The sequence below is a fragment of the Diadema antillarum genome, unplaced genomic scaffold, assembly GCF_040938485.1.
Source record: "Diadema antillarum isolate AM-2024a unplaced genomic scaffold, OU_Dant_1.0 seq00001051_RagTag, whole genome shotgun sequence".
In the NCBI taxonomy this organism is placed as follows: Eukaryota; Metazoa; Echinodermata; class Echinoidea; order Diadematoida; family Diadematidae; genus Diadema; species Diadema antillarum.
Genome location: NW_027271881.1, coordinates 867332 through 888495, shown reverse-complemented (window position 1 = coordinate 888495; position 21164 = coordinate 867332). Strand labels below are relative to the sequence as shown.

General features: G+C 39.7%; 1 protein-coding gene across 1 annotated transcript; it reads right to left on the bottom strand.

Annotated features, from left to right (window-relative positions):
• Window positions 1-6519: 6519 nt before the first annotated feature.
• Window positions 6520-19817, bottom strand: LOC139743129 (GLIPR1-like protein 1). The gene is made up of 5 exons (XM_071653638.1): window positions 19560-19817; window positions 10548-10778; window positions 9665-9774; window positions 8953-9097; window positions 6520-6690 (listed from the first exon to the last, which is right to left on the bottom strand). The coding sequence occupies exons 1-5, from the start codon at window positions 19815-19817 to the stop codon at window positions 6520-6522; spliced, it is 915 nt and encodes a 304-aa protein (XP_071509739.1).
• Window positions 19818-21164: the final 1347 nt, after the last annotated feature.

Genomic DNA, 21164 nt, shown 5'->3' with positions numbered 1-21164 from the left:
TTTTTTGAGGTAGACCAGTGGTATGTTGTTTGTTACAATAGAAATTTGAAAATAAGCATGGTCTACTTAGTTTGTAGAGAGAGTGGAACTCACTCGTTAAGTAAGCAAGTTTTTAGGGTTTGGCCCTCCGGTTATTATGACATTTATTAATTTCGGCAGCTGCGTCTGGCGGCCATGTTGGATTTTCGCAATAAAAAAGAAACTGATTCTAATCTTAATCCACTGAATCTTATTTCTCTTACCATTTATCATCAAATAGAGTAAAAAAATCCCATCCCCAGACAAATCTTAACCACAGAAGGCACTTTTTAGGTCCTCTGGCGGCCATTTTGGATTTTTGGCGGCCATCTCGGATTCGGGACAGATTTCAAGATGGCGCAGAAGCTTATTTTGTTAAGTATGGTCTAAAGTACCAGAATCAAGTGAGAAAACCTTGACTGGAAAAAAAGGCAGTTTTTGCCTGGCTCTGCCCTGTCTAATATATTCACCACACAAACACACACACACACATATATATATATATATATATATATATGTATACATATATAATATGTACATACATTAAGCTGTCAGTGTCATTTACCACTACTGCCATTGCATCAAAATACCATTTCTCCTTTGACGACACAAACACACACACACACACATATATATATATATATATATATATATATATATATTATATGACCTATATAGATATCAACGTGTGATTGGTCAAAATGCAGTCACGTGACCATGGTCACAAGGATGAGAAGCGTTATATTTTCATAACATGACGTAAATTACGTACAACCATGGAATATAACAGCGACTACGTTAAACAAATGCGTTATATCAGGAGGGGTGACGTCATCAAAAACCAATTGTTATGATGCGCGCAACATACACAGAGACGTTTTGCACACACACGTACACGAATGCAATCGCCGTGACCACATATCATAGCACACAGCACACTACTGTAAAGCGTTAGCGGTAGACAACACTTCATGCACAGCATACACGCGCTACAAGCGAGAATTGCGAAATTGCAACAGATTTGTTTTTGTCAAACTGTTAGCAGTGTTGTAACTGGTATGGCAGCTTGAGAGAGAAACAAACTGGTGAATGTGTTGGAAGCTATAGAGCCTACTACTCCCGTTAATGTTAGACAGTCGTGACAGGGCCGGAAGGCAAAGGATTTCCCATTAGTATTACCACCGCCTGAACTGAGTAAGTTTCTTTGACACCGGTAGTTCTATGCTACAACTAGCGCTGGACCTGGACCAGGGCCTGGGGGTGTTTCATAAAGCTGTTCGTAAAGTTACGAACATCTTACGAGCGACTGGTGATCAGTTCTTGTGCTGAATTATGGAAATTCTGATAAGTATAGCACAACAGAACTGATCACCAGTCGCTCGTAAGTCGTTCGTAACTTTACGAACAGCTTTATGAAACAGGGCCCAGGTCCGTAGTCTACAGTTCATGTATATACCAGTGACTGCAGACAGAAGAGATTAGGCCCTACATTGTTAGAAAGTTCACATTCTCATACATCACCACAAACACTTACCTCAACATTCTTTAGACCTAAAAGCGGCAGTTACGGTAGTCTTCTACAATTTTTTTTTGAAAATAATTTTAGTATTTTTACAACTGTCATTACACTAGCTCTAACGTTACCGCTACGTGAATAGGCCCTCGCTACAGGCCTACGTATGATTGAATAGCGACTGTTCTAGGGATGCTCCTGCATAGACAGAAAGATCCGTCTGTCCGGAGGACTCTTTTGTATTTTGCCATTAACGCCGTCCTCCGTAGACAGACGGAAGGTTGTAGTACCCATTGCTGTGTGGATGTTCTTAACCACTGTCTCTATGGAAAATTGGGTGAGGTACCTCACCCTTCTCGATTGCGTCTAATTCACGTCCCTAGGTCGGCAAATTTAAGCTTGAAGAGTTAAGTCAACTATTCAAGAATAGACTACACTCACCAGATTAATGAATAATCCAATATTTCGGTCGAATTTTCAACGCAAAACACACATCAACCAGCCCGTCGCGTCGTCACGTTCAAACTGCAGAAACATACAGTATGAATCTATTAGCCAATCACATGCGAGGTAGTTTCTACGTGTTTTTTTTACTTAATAAAGTACCTCGCATGTGATTGGTTTACAGATTCAAAATGGCGACCTACAGCTAGCGAACGGCGATGTTGCGATATGGATAAAATTTCTGCATTATAACCGCGTTACTGTGAGTATTTCGATTGCAAAACGTGAGAAATTAACCCCAAATATTGCTGCATAATGTGTCATGTCATGTCAAACTTGTTTGAATGTAAAAAAGCTGTCTGAAATTTGGTTTATCGTAACGTTTGATCTGTGCGCTACTGCCACACAGGAGCTGGCATCCGATTGACTTCGGTCTGTATACGGAGGGGATCCGTGAAGCCAGACGCAGTCTCCGGGGAACATTCCCCGACGGACATATACAGACCGATCTTTCGGTCAAGCTCCTGCACGGCTATGCCACGGAAGAACGAATTACAGATAGTAGGGCCTACGCGAAAGCCATCATAGTTATGGCTCGGTTTGGCTCGATTGCATACCACTAACAGTGCCGAGCGTTGTCACGCGCGTTCATGAATTTGACTGTGGGTTTGAAAAAGGAGAAGTCGTGTTGCTTTATACAGCAGTTTATTTCTTGTACTGTGGGTCACATAATATAACAGATATTGACATTTTTCCTTCGGTAGGAATATAACATTTCATTTCCCTTGGGAAGTTATATTTTTGTCTCGAAATACTATATTTTTCCTCAGCGCTACGCGCTTCGGAAAAATATAATAATCCTCGACAAAAATATAACTTCCCGCGAGGATCGTCTCAAATGTTATATTATATTCCACCTCTGAGAAGTCAATCTCTGTAGGGGCAAGCATGGTATTACCGGACACGCACATTTTTGCGTACTAATGACATTCTGTACGTGCGAGACTTCGTAGATTAGCCTCACAGAACTTTGTGTGGACCGAAATCGCAAAAAACGCCACATAAAAATGTAAAAACACGAAAAAATTCACATTTTACCTCAAATTTATAGTTGAGTGACCCGCACCTCTTCATAGTTAATATTTATGCATGTTTGTATCACATTTCACGACTGAAATTCTATGAAATCCCACTCACATACAGGAAAAATGCTGAAGATTCCAATAGAACCAAAATTTCACTGATCGATATCGGAAATTTGTAGCTATCGTCCTCAAACGCGAACGATGCGGAATAGTTGTGCGCTAAGGGGCCCGCAACTCATCACCCGCGCGTGCAGCTCCCATAGACAAAGCACGTAAACTGAAGTAGAGTCTGTAACCAGTTGTCGATTTTCTCACAAGGTTTTATTGCGTGAACTGTTCGAAATGTTCGAGACAGACATTTTACCGTAAAATACGAAATTTGAGCCTCATTTGCCGATTTTTTCTTTGTCATCCGGTCGGTGAGAATGTGTGCGGTGATTTGTGGGATGAATTATGATTCTGGTGCAAGGACTAGGTGCGAAAGACCTCGATTATTCGATTACGAAAATCGCGTCCGGTAATACAATGCGATCATAGCACCGCGCAAAAAACAACTATTTTTAGAGGGGTATGTTTGAAGCATATTTTCTAAAAACTGGAACGAAGAATTGACATAAGTTGGCTGAATTCGTGATTTCCAGGAGTCTGTGAATAAGTGGTGTTATTTTTAGCCGAAATTTCATCCACTGAGTACGGAAATCAAAGCCACGAAAAAAAAAGTCCGGTAATTGGATGTCCCACCCTATCTATATGTAAAATAAAATATACATTTACCACTACTGCCATTGCATCAAAATACCATTTCTCCTTTGAAAAAAAAAAAGAAAGAGAGAGAGAGACAAAATGATTCACAGCAGATTACGTTCTGCAGGCTTGGTGTTTTTGCTGGAATACTTCTGTTGACAATAATGCAATTTTAGGTGAAATTCGAAATAGATGACAAAGATGACATACAAGTACAAGCACGTTCATGGAACATGAAACCCTATACGTGGTACTCGTCGTGTTCCTCAGACACGCACGCGCGCACACACACGACCAAGCACGCCACCAGATTAAAGTGTACCTATTGCAAGTGCACGAAGGATCAGCCTTAATGAGCTCAGAACGGCAGATGGTCAAGAGTACGATAGGCATTATCCATCGTTTTGGGTATAGCGTATCTATAATCCACATATTCTATTTCTATCTTTATTCTTAATTGCATGCCAAGTCGAAAATAAAAGATCTTTGCGGATTTCGCTTTGTGGGGTAAAATCCTACTGTATAAAATTATTTCTTAGGAATAGAACATTACCATTATGGTGTCGTCAATGTGGCGCCGAACCGAATTGGAAAAACAAAACAAAAACAAACAAAACAAAACAAAACAAAACCAGAATTAGTAGGGACAAAATGAAATTCTTCTTTAATGCGCTGTGTTCTGTTCACAATCCTTATCTCAAGGCGTGGTCATGGTCACAGCCTTATATGTACTTGCATGACTTCAGATCAAATCGATATGATATGAGTTTATATGATCGTGGATTTACATCTGCAGACACATGTAAGAACGCATTTGAGGGTAGCCATACAAAATAACAGATGAACATGTGCCCTCAATAATTTGTGACCCATGCACTCCATATACAGAGCGAGGGACAATTCGTGTATCAGGCATAATTTACCTGCTACACAGGTTGTCCATCGTGGCAGAGATGTATCAAAAAAAAAAATAAAACGATCATAATAAACGATGGGTCCCACCTTTTATTAGGACTGCTTTGAATCAGATATCTCAGCCATTCTAAGACAAATATTTTCATAAAATAAACTTTGAATTCGTCTTAGAATCATATTGCTCTTTCATAATAATTTTAAACGAGGTTTCACATTATCTATTTTTTTTAAAAATCATCAAAAAACATTGGATGACTGAAGCTCCATCTCAACCGAAACTGTACTATCCCTTTAAACTTTACTCCTTAAAATGCTATACAATATGGAAAAGGCAAAAAGTGTGATTTTTACACTCATCTTAGCAATGTTTGACCACTTGAGTAGAAATCTGTGCCCAAATCCATCCATGTCATCTTCTTACCCTTTTCTAGAATATCTTCGTAAACATTTTTTCTCATGTTTTTTTTTAAAGAGTGAAAGCTATCACGGCATAAATGATGCAAGGGGCAATAACGTGGTTCAAATCCATGCACAAAAAAATAAAGGGGGGGGGGGGGCGCCCGGTGCACCCTTGCGTGGATCCGCCACTGGTTGTAGTTAGTCAAAGTCTATGTCTCACGGCGTTTAAATGAAGACCGTCGGTCATCGATCCGCTTTCCCGGTTTGAGCTCGTCTTCAGCAGCGGTATATAGCGCCCTCAGACACGGCACTAACGTCCTCACAGCCTTGTCACACCTTTCCGGGCAAGCCTTGCGTGCGACTTGCGAAGAACAATTTTTGCTTACCCGGAGGTCCCCGGAGATGAGCCGCACACGACAGTACCTATCACGTATCTCACCCGTAGTTACCCGGAGTTGCGCACGCAAGTCCTCTTTACCCGCAGCCAAGTTTTGGCCCTGTCACATCTTTCCGGGCAAGATACGCGGGCTTGATGCGTGTGGGGATTTCCCAGCATACCGGACAATTCTTGAGGGCGGACAAGGATTTGGGCGAGTTTTGCATGTGTCTTACTTGCTGGGCGCGTTCTAAGTTCTACTTGCGGGTATTCTGTGTGACCTGCGTACCAGGCGCGTGGGGACTGACAACTCAGTGAAAGAACTCCTCTGAAGGAATGCAGAAGTCCCACAGAATGTCATTATCTCGGTCGCATACGGGGACTGCGAAGTACCTGCGTTACAGCTGCGTGGGAGTTGCCTGCGAGGTGCTGCCGCTAAGGGCCTCCTACTGGCGTTCTGCGTGGACCTCTGCGGGCAATCCCCGCAACTACGGGCGAGATACGCGCTATAGGTACTGTCAGGTGCGGACCAGCTGCTGAGAGGTAGCAAAAACTTTTCCCCGCAAGTCAACCCGCAAGGCTTCCCCAGACACGGTGTGACAAGGCCTTGAGCATGCTCAAAACTCGTTCCGGGTGAGTCGCGGGGGTTTGCCCGCAGAGGTCCACGCAGAACACCAGTAGGAGGTCCTTAGCGGCAGCACCTCGGAGACAACTCCCACGCAAGTACTTCGCTGCTGTAACGCAGGTTACTTCGCAGTTCCCATATGTCGCTCGTAGCTGAAAATGGATCGGTTTCAAAGCTCTCATGCAGGTCATACGGAATACACGCAAGTAGCAGGTAAATAGCACGCCTCTAACAGGTAAGACGCAAATACGGAACTCGCCAACATCCTTGTCCGCCCACAGAAAAATTTCCTGCGTGCTGGAAAAAAACAAGCCCGCTTAGCCTACCCGGAAAGGTGTGATAGGGCCTTTACCCGCATTTAGCTGTTTTGTATGATAGTAGCAAAGCGAAAGTATGTGTTCTATAGTCTAAATATCTCCACATTGACTACCAGCGGCAGGCGGTTTATTTTCGCCCCATATTTCACTGTTAGTCTGTGATCTGTCTTTGCCGCCATGACAAACAGGATCTTCAAGAACAGGCGTTTGAGATTCTCCTCCGCAGTTTTTACATGGTTCACGTGGAGATAGAGCTGTGAAGAGTCACAGAAAGAGGGAAAAATGTACCAAAACACATAACGACAAGGACAAGACTAGCACTTCAGGTTTCATCAAAATGAACGCACAATTTACAAGGGTTTCCCTAATGCATGTATCCACCTTTGTTCATAGATTTAAAAAAAAAAAGTTTGATTAGAGGTATACCAGTAATACAACATTAACTTAAAAGTCCACTTGGCAGTGATAATACTCTGTAACAAAAACAAGCAAACAAGCATGTCAGACATCTTTATCCATGGCATGATTGAGTCAGAAAGTGTGTAGGCCCTACTTAATGTTTGTACTAAAACTATTTTCTGATGATTCAATATCAAGATGCTAACTTTTGGCATCAATTGGGTAATGTACAAATAGTGAATGTTCACGAGTGCGATGGTACAAGATTTCGCACGAGGTGAAAGATAGAGGCGCTCTATTCAACGAGGCGAAGCCGTATTGAATAGTGCGCCTCATCTTTCACCGAGTGCGAAATCTTGTTCCATTGCACGAGTAAAGACCATACACTATTTGTTTTATACAACACCTCGAACGTCAACAGATTTGGTCCACACAGATTCTTAAATTTTGCACAGAATTGGCAACCATTTTCCGCGAAACACGAATGAGTAGCCGCACAGTCGCAGTCATCGTGTACGTAAGTATGCGAAACGAAGTTGTTTACAAAAATGAGTGACAAAAGTACGCGCTTGTAAGCGCGCTTGTAATTGTTGAGTGCGCGCGGCAAATGTTTGTTTATTGTGACATCAGAGCCGTGCGATGGAACAAAAACTTGGAGACCAATCTTGAGTTTAACACGGGAGTCAATGGAAATGGGTGACGTCAGCCATGCGCTATCCATATTGTTCAAACAAAATTGCACGGCTGACAGCTAGAGCGTGCGATGGAACTTTCAACTAAATGTCACGTGATGGGCAATCGACCAATCGGATAGCTACATTCTAATTAGGTGCTGTATAAAATGAAATGCATCAAAAACACACCAGAAATACGCTCCCCAGCTTCAAGTGCCACTTTAAACACATTCTGTTGAGATCATTGATTATGGGTTTCAGATGGACAACAAGCATACAGTCAGACCGCAGCACGTATGCTAATGAGCCGATCCGGCAAGATTTATTCAGCACTCTCGTTGACGATCCTTGCGTTCGAAAGGTGTCTCTAACGTGCGAGATTTTGAGAGAGTTTGACAGGGCTATGGTTTTCACAGTGTAGCGACTTGTACATACATTCACCATGGCTACAAAGCACGGTAAATTGTTTTCCAGACTTTGATCTTTATTTTGATACCAAATTTACGTATGATATCGGTTCTTATCATGACGATATAATCAGTTGAATTTGTGTAAATTTTACCTGCTTTTCACGGAAGATTTTGTCGTCTAAAGTTCGTTTTTGGTTCCTGACCGGATTAAGAAACTGTTGTTTCTGATTTTGGCTTTTTCGTAGAGAGGAAACTTAGATGCTCATCATATATTTGAGTCAAGGAGACGCAAGCATGATTTATACTAGTTTTTCCGTTTTGAAATGTCTGTAAAATTCACTCTTAAGCCGGAAGTATGCTCCACACAAAGTGTACAGTGGCGCGAAAGAGCTCTCTCATTGGACAGTGCTTGCATTCAGCACTTCAACTTGGCTTGAACTACACGCGTGCCTGTATGCAAGCATGCGCTATGCACGCACGTGGCATGAAACCGTAGCAGCGTAATGACGTAATGCAAGCGCTGAATGCAAGCGCTGTCCAATGAGAGAGCTTACTCTTGAGATTGCACGGTTTCAAGCTGACCAGCACTGACATCGATGTATATTTTGCTGGTTCCTGACCGGATTAAGCAACAAATTGTCAAGATATTTACCATTAGATACAAAGATTAAGAGATGGACTACCATATAATGCATTTTCATTGAGACGCAAGGTGAATTTGGTATTCTTTTGACACCTTGAACGTGTACTATACACGAATTACTTTTTTCATCATTTTTCAAGCTCAAATTACGCTATCATATTTTTCATTTACAATAATTTGAGTAACATGTGACGATAGCTTACATATTTTCCTTGAATTTGATACCAAATTTGTGAATATAAAGTGTATTTTTGTTGCCGAAAGCCCAAGGACAAAATCCCCTTCCGCAGCTCATTACGTATGCAAGCCTCGAGCGGGCTTGCATACGAGTTGAATAAATACGAGCTAATTATCGGGTGCTGCGGTCTGACTGCATACATCATGGCATACAATAATCAGGGAGGTGTCTCTTCCACCTCCCTGCAATAATCGACTAATCTTACCGCACAAGTTGTTGACACATATGTGGTGCACTGAAGGACATTTACTGCACGACCGCCCCCGTACATATGGTCTTTTGCCCACGTAATTACCGCTAAAGGTAAAAAAAAGAAGAAGAAAAAGATAGATAGGTTTAAGCGAAATGAACATGATGAAGGACAAATAAAAACAGTCATTATTATAAATGAATTGAAGTATGATTGGACAAGTACGCGGAGGTATAGAAAACTGAGATCTAGTTAACGGATCACTGGGCCCAGCGCTGTGGCAGAGTGGAACAGTCTCTAAACTGTGAAATTGAAGATTACAATTTCCAGTTCTGTTTGCTGGTTAACATTTTTTGACAGGCCTTTCTGTCTACATTTATCTCCCCCCCCCCCCTACCATAATAGCGTAATGAATACTGTACCTTGAAATGGTAAGACCAACATGGCAGGTAAGGGTATTTGGAAGAGAAATGCTGATAATGAAAATGTTACCCCGTGAACTAATCTAATGTGATCGTGTTTTCTGGTGATGTCTCAGAAGTGTTACTCTGAATGCACACTATTCACTCGATGATCATTTGCTGTTTGGTGTACCAGAAAAATTGACATTTTGTCATCAATTCAAAAGGAAAGGGGATAAAAGATTAAAGTGTTTGTGAAATCAACAATCTCACCCTTCGCCGTAGTTGCAGACCAATATTGTAGCTGGAGACCAGTCTAAGTTCTCCAAGGTCGAACACATAGCGACGGCGCAGCCAACGTGCGTCGTTTCAGCCCACATGATCTATCACAATATAAATGAAGAGATAAAATCGAAAGGATAAATAGTATTGGTTGAGATGAGAATTCAGCCTTTAACTTTTTGCGAGATACTTAGAAACCACTTTGTGGAATGTTGAAAAGCATACAATTCTCAACGAAGAGGAAGTCAAAGTTTATATGATGAAATAATGATAAAAGGAGGGTCCCACCCTTTATTAGAACCGCTGTTTTGGATATCTCAGCCATTTCATAACCAATTTTCATCAAATAAACTTTGAATTCCTCTTAGAATTACATGCTATTTCATAAGTGGTTTTTCAGTATCTTACAAAAATCATCATCAAAAACGTTGGAAACCTGAAGCGCCATCTCAACTGAAACTGTACCATCCCTTTAACGATATTATACTGATAGAGAAATAGCAAAGGTGGCCATAGGTCACCTTGTGGATTGATGAGCAGCTGGTTTTCCGAAAGGAGTCCTCAAAAAATTATTCAAATCAATCAAAAAATCAGACTTCTATATTTCATGTGATACAAGCTAGAGGATATCTTTTTTTATTCAAACTCATCACTTATCACTGTGTCGACAATCATGTAAGCTGGAAAGCAACTCAACTGAAGAGGGCGTGAACCAACCCTGAATTAAATGTATCTTCTTCCATGATATCGTAATATACCTTCTTTTTTTTAATGTCAGGCTTCCTTATGTATTTCCAGCAATGAATTACCAGAGAAAGATTATTCTTTTATGGCAAATACTTAATCAATGTTTGAGGTTGGGTGAGAAAAGTACCTGAGTGTAATGACCACAAACTCCGCTGCACGAGTGGTTGGCAAAATGGTAATCCTCCGCCTCGCTGTACCAGTTTTCTATCATTCCGTAGTGGTCCCATCCTGTGCCCGAACCGGCCCAGATATTCTGACCTACCCACGAATACGGCGAGATGTTATCAGGATTGCCGTGGCCATACCAGCACCTATCGGCCCACTGTTGGGCCATTTGGGCCAAGCTGTCATCCCACTGCTGAAACAAAGAAATATATAGTATTTATTATTATTCAATCTGAGCACGTTTCATTCTTGTTGTCCCTTGTAAGTTGCAGTTCTTCATTCCGAAGGTTCGTTATTCTGCAGGTTCATTAATCCGAAAGACAAATCTTTATTCCGAAAGTTCGTAAATCCGAAAACGAAACAGTGTTCGCAGTTTAGAAGAGTATACTACGCACTTTTTTTCCCCAATGAACCTTCGGAATAACGAACCTTTGAAATACAAATTATCGGATCAACTAACCAACTTTCATTTTTGGATTAACGAACTTTCGGAATAACGAATGTTATGCCTCATATGCTATCTCTCCCTCCCTCCCCCCCCCCCCCTCTCTCTCTCTCTCTCTACATATATATATATATATATATATATATATATATATATATAAGTAACAAAGCTGCAACAAAGTTCATGCTGTATTCACCAACGGTTTATTTCTTCACACAAATTTTCGAGCGTCTCGCCGCCCTTTCTCAAGTGTTGATACTGAGAGAACAATAACAAAATTAAGCCATAACAATATATTGCAACCGTGTTACCAAGGATGCGCGCTTTAACGCATCCATGCTAGGCATCCTAACACCCAGCGCGCATCCTGGCAACAGTGCAATGTTACGTCATAATGAAATCACAATGAGTATAAAGCATACATGAAAAAACTTGGCACGACTGATACAGAAGTAATTCCTCTGAATACGCAGCTGCGGTGGTAATGTAAAAGCAGTGCATTATTTCTTTCAAAATTCAACATACACATAAATTAACTTTAATTCTAGTGTATAGATAATCTTTACATAATCTGAAATTATCATGATCAATATAAACATTCGATTTTTTAAAATCAAACTGAATCGTCACACTGATGGTTATGCAAAATATGTGCAAGCAGTTTACCATTCCTTTCAAACTTCAGCATACACATACATTAACTTCCAAATTCTGGTGAGTAGATAGTCTTTAAATAATCTGAGACTATAGCATGAATATGAAATACGTGAAAAATCATATTTTTCTTCTTTTGATTAAATAGATACGTCACAATACGTCTCGGAGTGGAAAAAAGACTGGTTCCAAGAAATGGTTAAAAGGAGCGTCAGCATTATATCACTCAAGCAATATAATGATAAGATCTATTGCAGCGGGGTAAACGGGAGAACATACAACATATGATTTTTCACGTATTTCATATTCATGCTATAGTCTCAGATTATTTAAAGACTATCTACTCACCAGAATTTGGAAGTTAATGTATGTGTATGCTGAAGTTTGAAAGGAATGGTAAACTGCTTGCACATATTTTGCATAACCATCAGTGTGACGATTCAGTTTGATTTTAAAAAATCGAATGTTTATATTGATCATGATAATTTCAGATTATGTAAAGATTATCTTTACACTAGAATTAAAGTTAATTTATGTGTATGTTGAATTTTGAAAGAAATAATGCACTGCTTTTACATTACCACCGCAGCTGCGTATTCAGAGGAATTACTTCTGTATCAGTCGTGCCAAGTTTTTTCATGTATGCTTTATACTCATTGTAATTTCATTATGACGTAACATTGCACTGTTGCCAGGATGCGCGCTGGGTGTTAGGATGCCTAGCATGGATGCGTTAAAGCGCGCATCCTTGGTAACACGGTTGCAATATATTGTTATGGCTTAATTTTGTTATTGTTCTCTCAGTATCAACACTTGAGAAAGGGCGGCGAGACGCTCGAAAATTTGTGTGAAGAAATAAACCGTTGGTGAATACAGCATGAACTTTGTTGCAGCTTTGTTACTTATCTTTTTATCTTGCCAACACGTGGACTACCTTATCAACATATATATATATATATATATATATATATAGGCTTATAGCTCAATTTGAACTGTCACAGAACCTAAAACTGATTGACTAAAAGAAAGTCGTTTCAATTTCGTCTTAGTGCAAGGTAATCCCCCAAAAAAATTACAACAAAAAGTTATGTCAGTGGTAACGTTTAACTGGCACCACTTTTAACCTATCTCTTTGCACACAAACATGTCAAAAACCATGTAGATGCAGAAATAAAATCATAACGTGACGGGATTGTAACATGCCCAGTGGATACCAATGGAACATTCTCCTATGAAACGGACACATTTAGCAGCGTTTGGCTTCTGACATTTTTATTTATTCATTCATCTTATACGTTAACAGATAAAAGAAGATAAATGATTACAAGATGTTACATACAAAGAACGAAATAATAAAGCTCAAATGTTATAAATGTATACAGTTACACAAAATAGACAAATAACAGTATCAAAAAATCCAATTAAATCATTTGTTTTCTAAAGATAGTTTTAAAACCCTGACAGGAAAGGTAATACCACAAGTATGTAAGATTGTCGACAAACATAATCTAATGTTTATAATAGGATCAATTTATAAGTACACAATCTCATTTACGAAATCCATGCCTTTCTGTGTCATTTCGCCCATAGCCTTACTATGAACTATGTCCTTGAGGCAACACCTTCCCGATACATTTTTATATCAACCATTAATTTCTGGTGTGTTTGCATTAACTCATTTCTTTTTACCCATATCGTTGATTCACCATGTACAACATTATTCTATCAAATCACCCAAAGTAATAGGTAATGATAAGTCTCCTACCAACTTTTTTTTACCCTGTTCGTTACAATTAATCTACTGACATACTTATGTGTGATTCTACCCTAGTTGTTGATACAATACACTGATTAAGGCAAAACGTTTGAATTATACCGTTAAATCACTTTTGTGAGCCAATATATTTGACCTTATGATATAGCATCTCAAGATGGTCACTTACTTGTGTTGTCTAAATTGTGTAAAATTTAGTCAAACTCTTAAATGAGCTCATTTAGGATGACTTTGACCTAGGTATCAACATAAAGATCACACTCACCTCTGAATCTTGTTCTATAATTGAATAAATTCTAAATTTATACGCATTAACTAGCTACCCAAATGCATGCACGGTTTCTGACTCTTCTATAATGATATCATAAGATCAGTGCTTACTTAACTGTATTCCACCATCCATCAAATGATTTTGATGAATCTCACTGAGTGTCAAAATGTCTATTTTATCATCATTTAGTTCGTTGAGTTTCTTTTTTTAAACAGTTCATGAAATAACATGTGCACTTTTCATGCCCTTATTGTGTTCCAAGTTTTCTAGTTCCTTCACAGGTACGTTCGTTGGGCTTTGACTGCGGTACATGTGACTCCATGTCTGAGGAACTTGGTTTCCTCCTCTATACGGGCGCTGCTGCCACTAGATTTCCGGCGGATCCAGTCATTCTCTCTGTAATTCTTTGGGGGAAAATACATCATTCATCGTAGCATACTGAATGACGCCAATCCTGACATGCACATGTAGATTTTCCTGTACCTTTCCCCCACAACCTCGGCCCACAACTAAATGACTAATGTGTACGGACATTGGGATTTCATTTAGAAGGTCAAGTACTGAGTACAGTGTTTGTCAACGAAGAGTGCAAGGTCGTTGATGTTCCTCCTGATCACCCCCCTCTCCTTCCGCTTCCGTTTGGTGGCGATCTCCACGCCGTGATTCTGCCATTGCTGCTTGGCACGCTTTTCGCCGTAGGCGTTTCCTGCCTTCGTTCAACGGCTCTCTCATGAATGGCTTCAAATCCGCTATTAAAGAAGAATGAAGCCCAAATGATATGTGGATTGTGTGAATGCAGCATGTATTAGTAGAACACATCAGTGAAATGTGTGGACATTGTACAGTCCGTTAAAAAGTTATGAATTTTTAGAGGTTTGATGCCGCCATTGCTGGACGAGAAGTACAATACTTCGACGTATTGACAACACTAATATAAAAGCATACTAAGGGAATGCAACATAATATCTTCATTTTTCTAGCACATAGAAAAAACACTTGACCTACCACTTTTACAAAACAGGGGGAATTATATCATCCTTAAGATTATGTCAGCATCAACAGGAGGGGACGTGTACCTCTCACACACACTGAAATTTTGTGGAATTCTCTTGTATTTTTTCTTGATATCGTTGTCCATTTGTGACGTCACGAACTGTAGTAGTATTCTCATTCCTTTCGGCACCCAAACTTGTAAAATTTATGACTTCTGAACGGATCAATTTTCAGTGATATGCTCTGCTGATATTGCTGCATTTACTCAATTCATATATGATATACATGTATTTGAATTTCATTCCCCCTTGAGTTTCGCATTCTTTTCATGTAAGCCAGTTCGGAGTGAGCCCATATGTACATATGCGCACAAAATGGCATTTCTTTTCTTTCTTTTTTTTCCCCTCAGTTGGATAGGCAACTCAATAATTTACAAAGCGACAGGATGTATTGGCTCCCGACGTAACAATTATGGAATTATTCAATTATGTTCAAACAAAGGATGAACTTGTCTAGACCAGGTGACAAGAAGGACTAGTCATTTTAACACCTGGGAAAGTATCCATTTCATTGTTCTGCATTGAATGCATTATCGATCCTTTTCTATTGATATTGCCAAATACCACTTTTGCTGTCAGATGGATGTGCTGGCAAGCACCATCTATGAGGATTACTTAATAATCATTACACCACAGACGTGTATCCCGATGAATTTAACAACGAACATGGCCAGAACATGCTCAGCAGAACCCCGAACTGGCTGATTCGTGGGCGTATCTGTTATGTCACTTGTATGTTGTGAATCGGATGATAATTGGGTTTGGAGTATTTCCTTTTGAATGGTCCTTGGGGTGATAGTGCTTCGGGCTATGCATGTTGTTCTCATTTAGGAGTGCATTCAGTTCTTGGCTTAGTTAAGAGCCTAGTGCACTAATGTTTCGGGTTATGTCCTTCTCAATTAAGAGTACATTCAGATGCTCATTAGCCAAGTCAAAAATGACGTCAAGTGTTTCTGACGGATCATCTGACACACCACAGAATAATAGGCACGCGTTCCTGCTGTCCAGGCTCCTGTTCTTCAATGCTTGTTTGAATGTTAAACATTTCCCTTCGAATCTCATCGATGTTTTCTGTCAGGAGTTCTTGTTCTCGTCGAATCTAGCTAGATCCAGTGAGACGCCATCATTATGGATCTTGTGTAACTTATTGTATCACTGCCTCCATCATCACAGGTTTCATGAAATTATATGTACTTATATAATGTAACACCTCATCTGAAAACAAAGTTTCCTTTATTCACGGTTGCAGATAGAACGAATATTGACCTCCTTCGCTTGGTTGAGCAACTGCGCTGTGGTCCTGCGTATTGTTCGTGATTTGTCGGAGAAGTTGATTGGAGCCGATAATTCAATTGACCGTTGGTCGTTTTCGATTTGGGGATTTTGTAGGAGACCTATCTCCCTGTATTACTCGAAATGAATTCCAAGGGTCACCGTTAAACTATGTTGAAGTAGATGGATAGCAGTCTTTGCATTAATTCTGAAGTATACCCAGTTCAAATCAGTGTATTTTGACTCTTCATTCATTCATTCATTCATTCATTTTATTTAATCACGGTATAACGTCAGCCACGGCTGTTTTTCAGTTGGTCCGTGCAGTGAAAATAAGCATACATAACAATACATCATCATTGATACAAAGCAAATGAAATCTACATAAAACTGCACAAATCAGTTTACATATCATAGGCAAGACACAAAATAGGCAAGACTATCAATTGAAAAATACTTTTTCCATTAAAACTCAAAAACATAAATATCTTAAAATAACTAATTCATGACGAGCAATTTATTAGATAAAACTCAAACTTACTCAAATAGTATCTAATACACACGAAAGAAAAAACACAAACTATCGACAACAGATTAATGTAAAACGAACACTGCACATCCCTTCTAATACCCTAACCTATGCGTACACACACACACACACACACACACACACAACCACAACCCACCCGCCCCTGCATATAATCGGCAAATAACAACTTAACTACAACGTTTGGACGTCCTGTATCTGGCGATACCGTCCACTTGAGATGTTGCGACATTTAAAGTCATAATGCTGGCGACATTTATTTGGTGTTTGTTATTAAAAGGGGAAGCTTCCCTTTTTTTTACCTGGTGCATCACAAACTCGTGTCTTCAGAGCTACCAAGTCTCACGCATTCTGCGTGAGACTCAAGCATTTAGGGGCCATCTCACGATCTCACGCATGACACCCATTTTTCACACGCATCGGGCGAAGTCTGCAACTTGGGCCTATTATAATGAGCATAGCTTTAAAAATTTAAGTGATAGTTGCAATTGAAGGTATATTTCCCTTTTGTCTTTCAAATTAAATAAAAAATAGTCACTTAAAGGACAAGTTCACCTTCATATACATGTGGATTGAGTAAAGGCAACAATGTTAGTAGAACACATCAGTGAAAGTTTGGGGAAAATCCGACAATCCGTTCAAAAGTTATTAATTTTTAGAATATCTGTGCAATCACTGCTTGGGGAGAAGAATACTACAGTGTATGATGTCACATGCGTACAACGATATAAGAAAAATAAAAAGAATTTCACAAAACTTGACTTTTTGAATAAAGTGCACATTTCCTCGACTTGTTACTGACTTATGTTAGGGGTAATATTATTCCCCTGACTTCTGAAAGAGAGAAGTCGAGTGCTCTTTTATTATGTGAGAAAAGTGAGAATATCTTGAATTTTCTTTATACTTTCTTTATATAGTTGTACTCATATGACATCACAAGCTATAGTAGTCTTCTCATCCAGCCATGACTGAGCAGAAACTTCAAAAATTCATAACTTTTGAACGGATTGTCCGATTTTCCTCTCATTGATGTGTTCCACTAATATTGCTGCATTCACTCAACCCACATGTCTATGAAGGTGAACTTGTCCTTTAAGTATGCACCTGATCGCACCATTAAGAGCTCAAAATTGAAAAAGCTCCCAAATATAATGATAATTATCATTATAAGCAAGATATACAGGTAAATTCCTTGTGGTCAATGGGAGACAGGCAAGATCAAAATATTGAACCCCCTCGGTTCCTGTATCACTTTGATTCTGTAGTAGACCCTATATCATACGGAGAATGAATGCTGTGCAAGATGTGTCTGCCAATCCGTTAAAATAAACAATATTTTTCAATCGGGACAAGAGATCAAGGTGCTTACAACACCACCCCCCCCCCCTTCTCTCCTAAATATACTTTCTTGGTACCAGTTTTATATGACGTCTAAAATCTCACAGTTTTTGTTAAGGATGGACGCTGGTCTTCCAGGAGACGCAATACATCTCTTTCAGATCATGAAAGACAAAGATTGCTGGAAAATGTACTCTCTAAAAAAAATCGAGTGAAAATTTTCACTCCAAAAAGAGTGAATACAAAAAAGAGTGAATTTCGAGTGAAATTGGAGTGAATTTTGAGTGAAAATGCTCATTTTCACTCATTTTGGAGTGACGTCAGGGATCACTCGAAGATTTTGGAGTGATCCCTGACGTCACTCCAAAATGAGTGAAAATGAGCATTTTCACTCAAAATTCACTCCAATTTCAGTCGAAATTCACTCTTTTTTGTATTCACTCTTTTTGGAGTGAAAATTTTCACTCGATTTTTTTTTAGAGAGTATCCTTAGTCACATTCTCCTGGTATACATGGCCCAATAGTGCCTGTGCCATTATTGTTACGTTTGTTGTATTATGATATATTTCATGTAGGTATTCTAAAATAATAGTAACTTTTGTTCATAGTGTGCTTGTATTATCAGCAGCATATCATCAATGATTAAATGCACAATCGGTATTATTATAGATAAATTCAATATGAATATATTTTATTGGTATATTGGTGTTGTTGTTGTTTTCATTCCAGTGTTCCACATTCTACAAGCTTGGCTTTTTAGTGGAACATTCTTTTCAGTCGTTATGATGGGTGCTGTTCGTTATTCCGAAGGTTCGCTATTCCGAAGGTTCGTTATTCCGAAGGGTCGTTAATCCGAAACACGCAAATTCCCTATACCTAGAGGTTCGTTAATCCGAAAATGAAAAAGGGTTCGTTAATCCGAAAATTTGTGGCGTTAATCCGAAGGTTCGTTATTCCGAAGATTGGTTAATCCCAAAGTGAAATTCGGAACAATGAACCTTCGGAATAACGAATCTTAGGAATAAAGAGCCTTCGGAATAACGAACCTTCGGAATAACGAGCTGTAACCGTTATGATGATTGTTTTTGTACCATGACTAAGTGAGCATTGTTTCTTTGTTTTATCATGATGATATATTCAAATATGTTTGATGAACTATCCTTATCAGATTAATGAAAGTCAAATTGGAAACTTGTACCGCTTTGAATCATTTTTTTTTCTTTAATGGAAATAAATACTCTACTGAATTAAATTGAATTGATCTAGGGAGTCTTACCTAACTTGATTGACTGATTGAAAACTCACTTTATAAAACTCTGAGTCTGATCTGAGTAGAGACGCGACCACTACCATATTCAACCTTGAACTATGCAAATCTTTTTCCAGATATTTTCTTGTATATGACATGAATATGCCCGAATATGCAGCTTAAAGACGTTAAAATTCCTATCGCAAAGCTATTCAAGCGTGTACTTCGCACGGTGCAATAATCACATCCTTATGAATATTCATAGTGTACATGTGTTCAATATTTAAAAGATAAAACGTAACGACTTTGACCAAAGTTCTGTTGCTATAATTGATTATCATAATTATATCAATGACAGTGAAGGTTTCTTACCAGTTGAACCATGTTGGCGGCCTCTGGGCTGACTATGCCCCTGAATTCATTATGCGCACTTAAAAACACCATCTTCTCTCCGGGAGTGAGACGGTTCCCTCTCGGGTCTCCTCTGGGGGGAAGGAGGCTCTCGAGCCCCTTGCACCCTTCCCGAGTCTCAAAGTCTCCTCGGGATCTTTCAGTTTGTCTCTCTGCTTCCGGGGTCATACCAAGCATGCTCGTCAGAGGGGCTTGAGGTACCGTGCCGGGTAGGTCCATGCTAGCATTGCCTACTACGACTAGTGTGTGCGGTTTTATAGTACAATGTCGACATTGCAGTAATGTGTCAGTAGCGTTGGTCAAGGTCGCGGATGTCCCGACATTCGCCGTTGACTCGAGAGTACGATCGTAGAGTCCATTATCCGACCTCCGGCATCGTCGAGTATGTCCAAGACTATGTCTATCCTCATATTTGCTTCCTCTTCCCTCACGCTTGCCAACCGTACACGCTATCAAAGCTAAGACCAAGACTAGTGATATTCGAAGAAAAATTATCATTTTTTTAAATAACTTGCTGGATGTACCACTTCAAACTCGTACGGGAAGTCCTTTGTGGCGTTGATGCTACTTCATCCTATATTAAACAGTCGCGAACTGGTTCATATACAAAGGGTCGTTCAGAAGTTTGCCAAGGAATAGGAATTATCTCAAGGGTATAAAGGTTACGTAAGAGAATGGTCCATAGTTCTCCTGCGCGTGCTGTTTACCCCGAACATATCCGATGAATGGCCCACAGAGGTCTACGATGTAGCTATTAAAACAATGTGCACCCTGTCCGATATAAAGGGCACTGGCGACTGGATAATCCATAAGACCCTCTTCATTGATGATACCACTGTTGTGCGTATTGATGACCGTGAACCTACGTTGTGGTGTATTGGGATTATAGGTTCACACGCAAGGCCATCACTGGACCTTGCGAGAGTGCCACCATGGTAAGATCTCTTGTGCAATCAAACAGGGGACTGAAATGTTACATTCAAGTGGACTTAATCTATATAAACATCCTGTATAGTAATCTGTGCACATTATCAACTTGTAAAGTATGCATGTAGGCCTAATCTATAGTATTCCTTTTACACGGTGATAAATTTATGAATGCAAAAACGAAACAGAAACTCGCTAAGTGACCTCAATATGGGTGTACATTGATGGCAGCGTTGTTATTCAAAAAGAGTTCTGCAGAAGTCACCGCTGATATCAGGAGGAAATATACATATGATAATTATACTAAACCTGATTGTAACTCAACTTTCCGATTCTTTGATAGTTGCGGAATCATTCAAAAGCACCTAAAACCTTCGTAACTTTCTGCGAGAACAAAAGGGGAACATTCTTCTGAAGGCGTCCAAGATCTGCTTGCGGAAAAAACAACATCCAATAAACAACAGCCCTGATATGGGATCATGGAACTTACAACATTGGATCACCGGTGACAGTCAACACGTCCATCAAACTCCAAGTAAATTGTAGGGATTAGCCAGTGCGTGACAAGGGCGTATGTTTTCACGGAGCATGCGAAGGATGCTAACGTCGAAAAAAAAGGTCTGATATTCGTATTTTTAG

What these genes read in the sequence shown, in the direction of transcription:
- LOC139743129 (XM_071653638.1), bottom strand. Translation starts at nt 19,817, where the DNA reads ATGGACCTACCCGGCACGGTACCTCAAGCCCCTCTGACGAGCATGCTT. An exon ending in GTCTGCAACTACGGCGAAGG is followed by an intron (nt 9,098 to 9,664) that starts GTGAGATTGTTG and finishes TTTTACCTTTAG; the next exon opens with CGGTAATTACGTGGGCAAAA. An exon ending in GAGACACCTCCCTGATTATT is followed by an intron (nt 6,691 to 8,952) that starts GTATGCCATGAT and finishes GACTCTTCACAG; the next exon opens with CTCTATCTCCACGTGAACCA.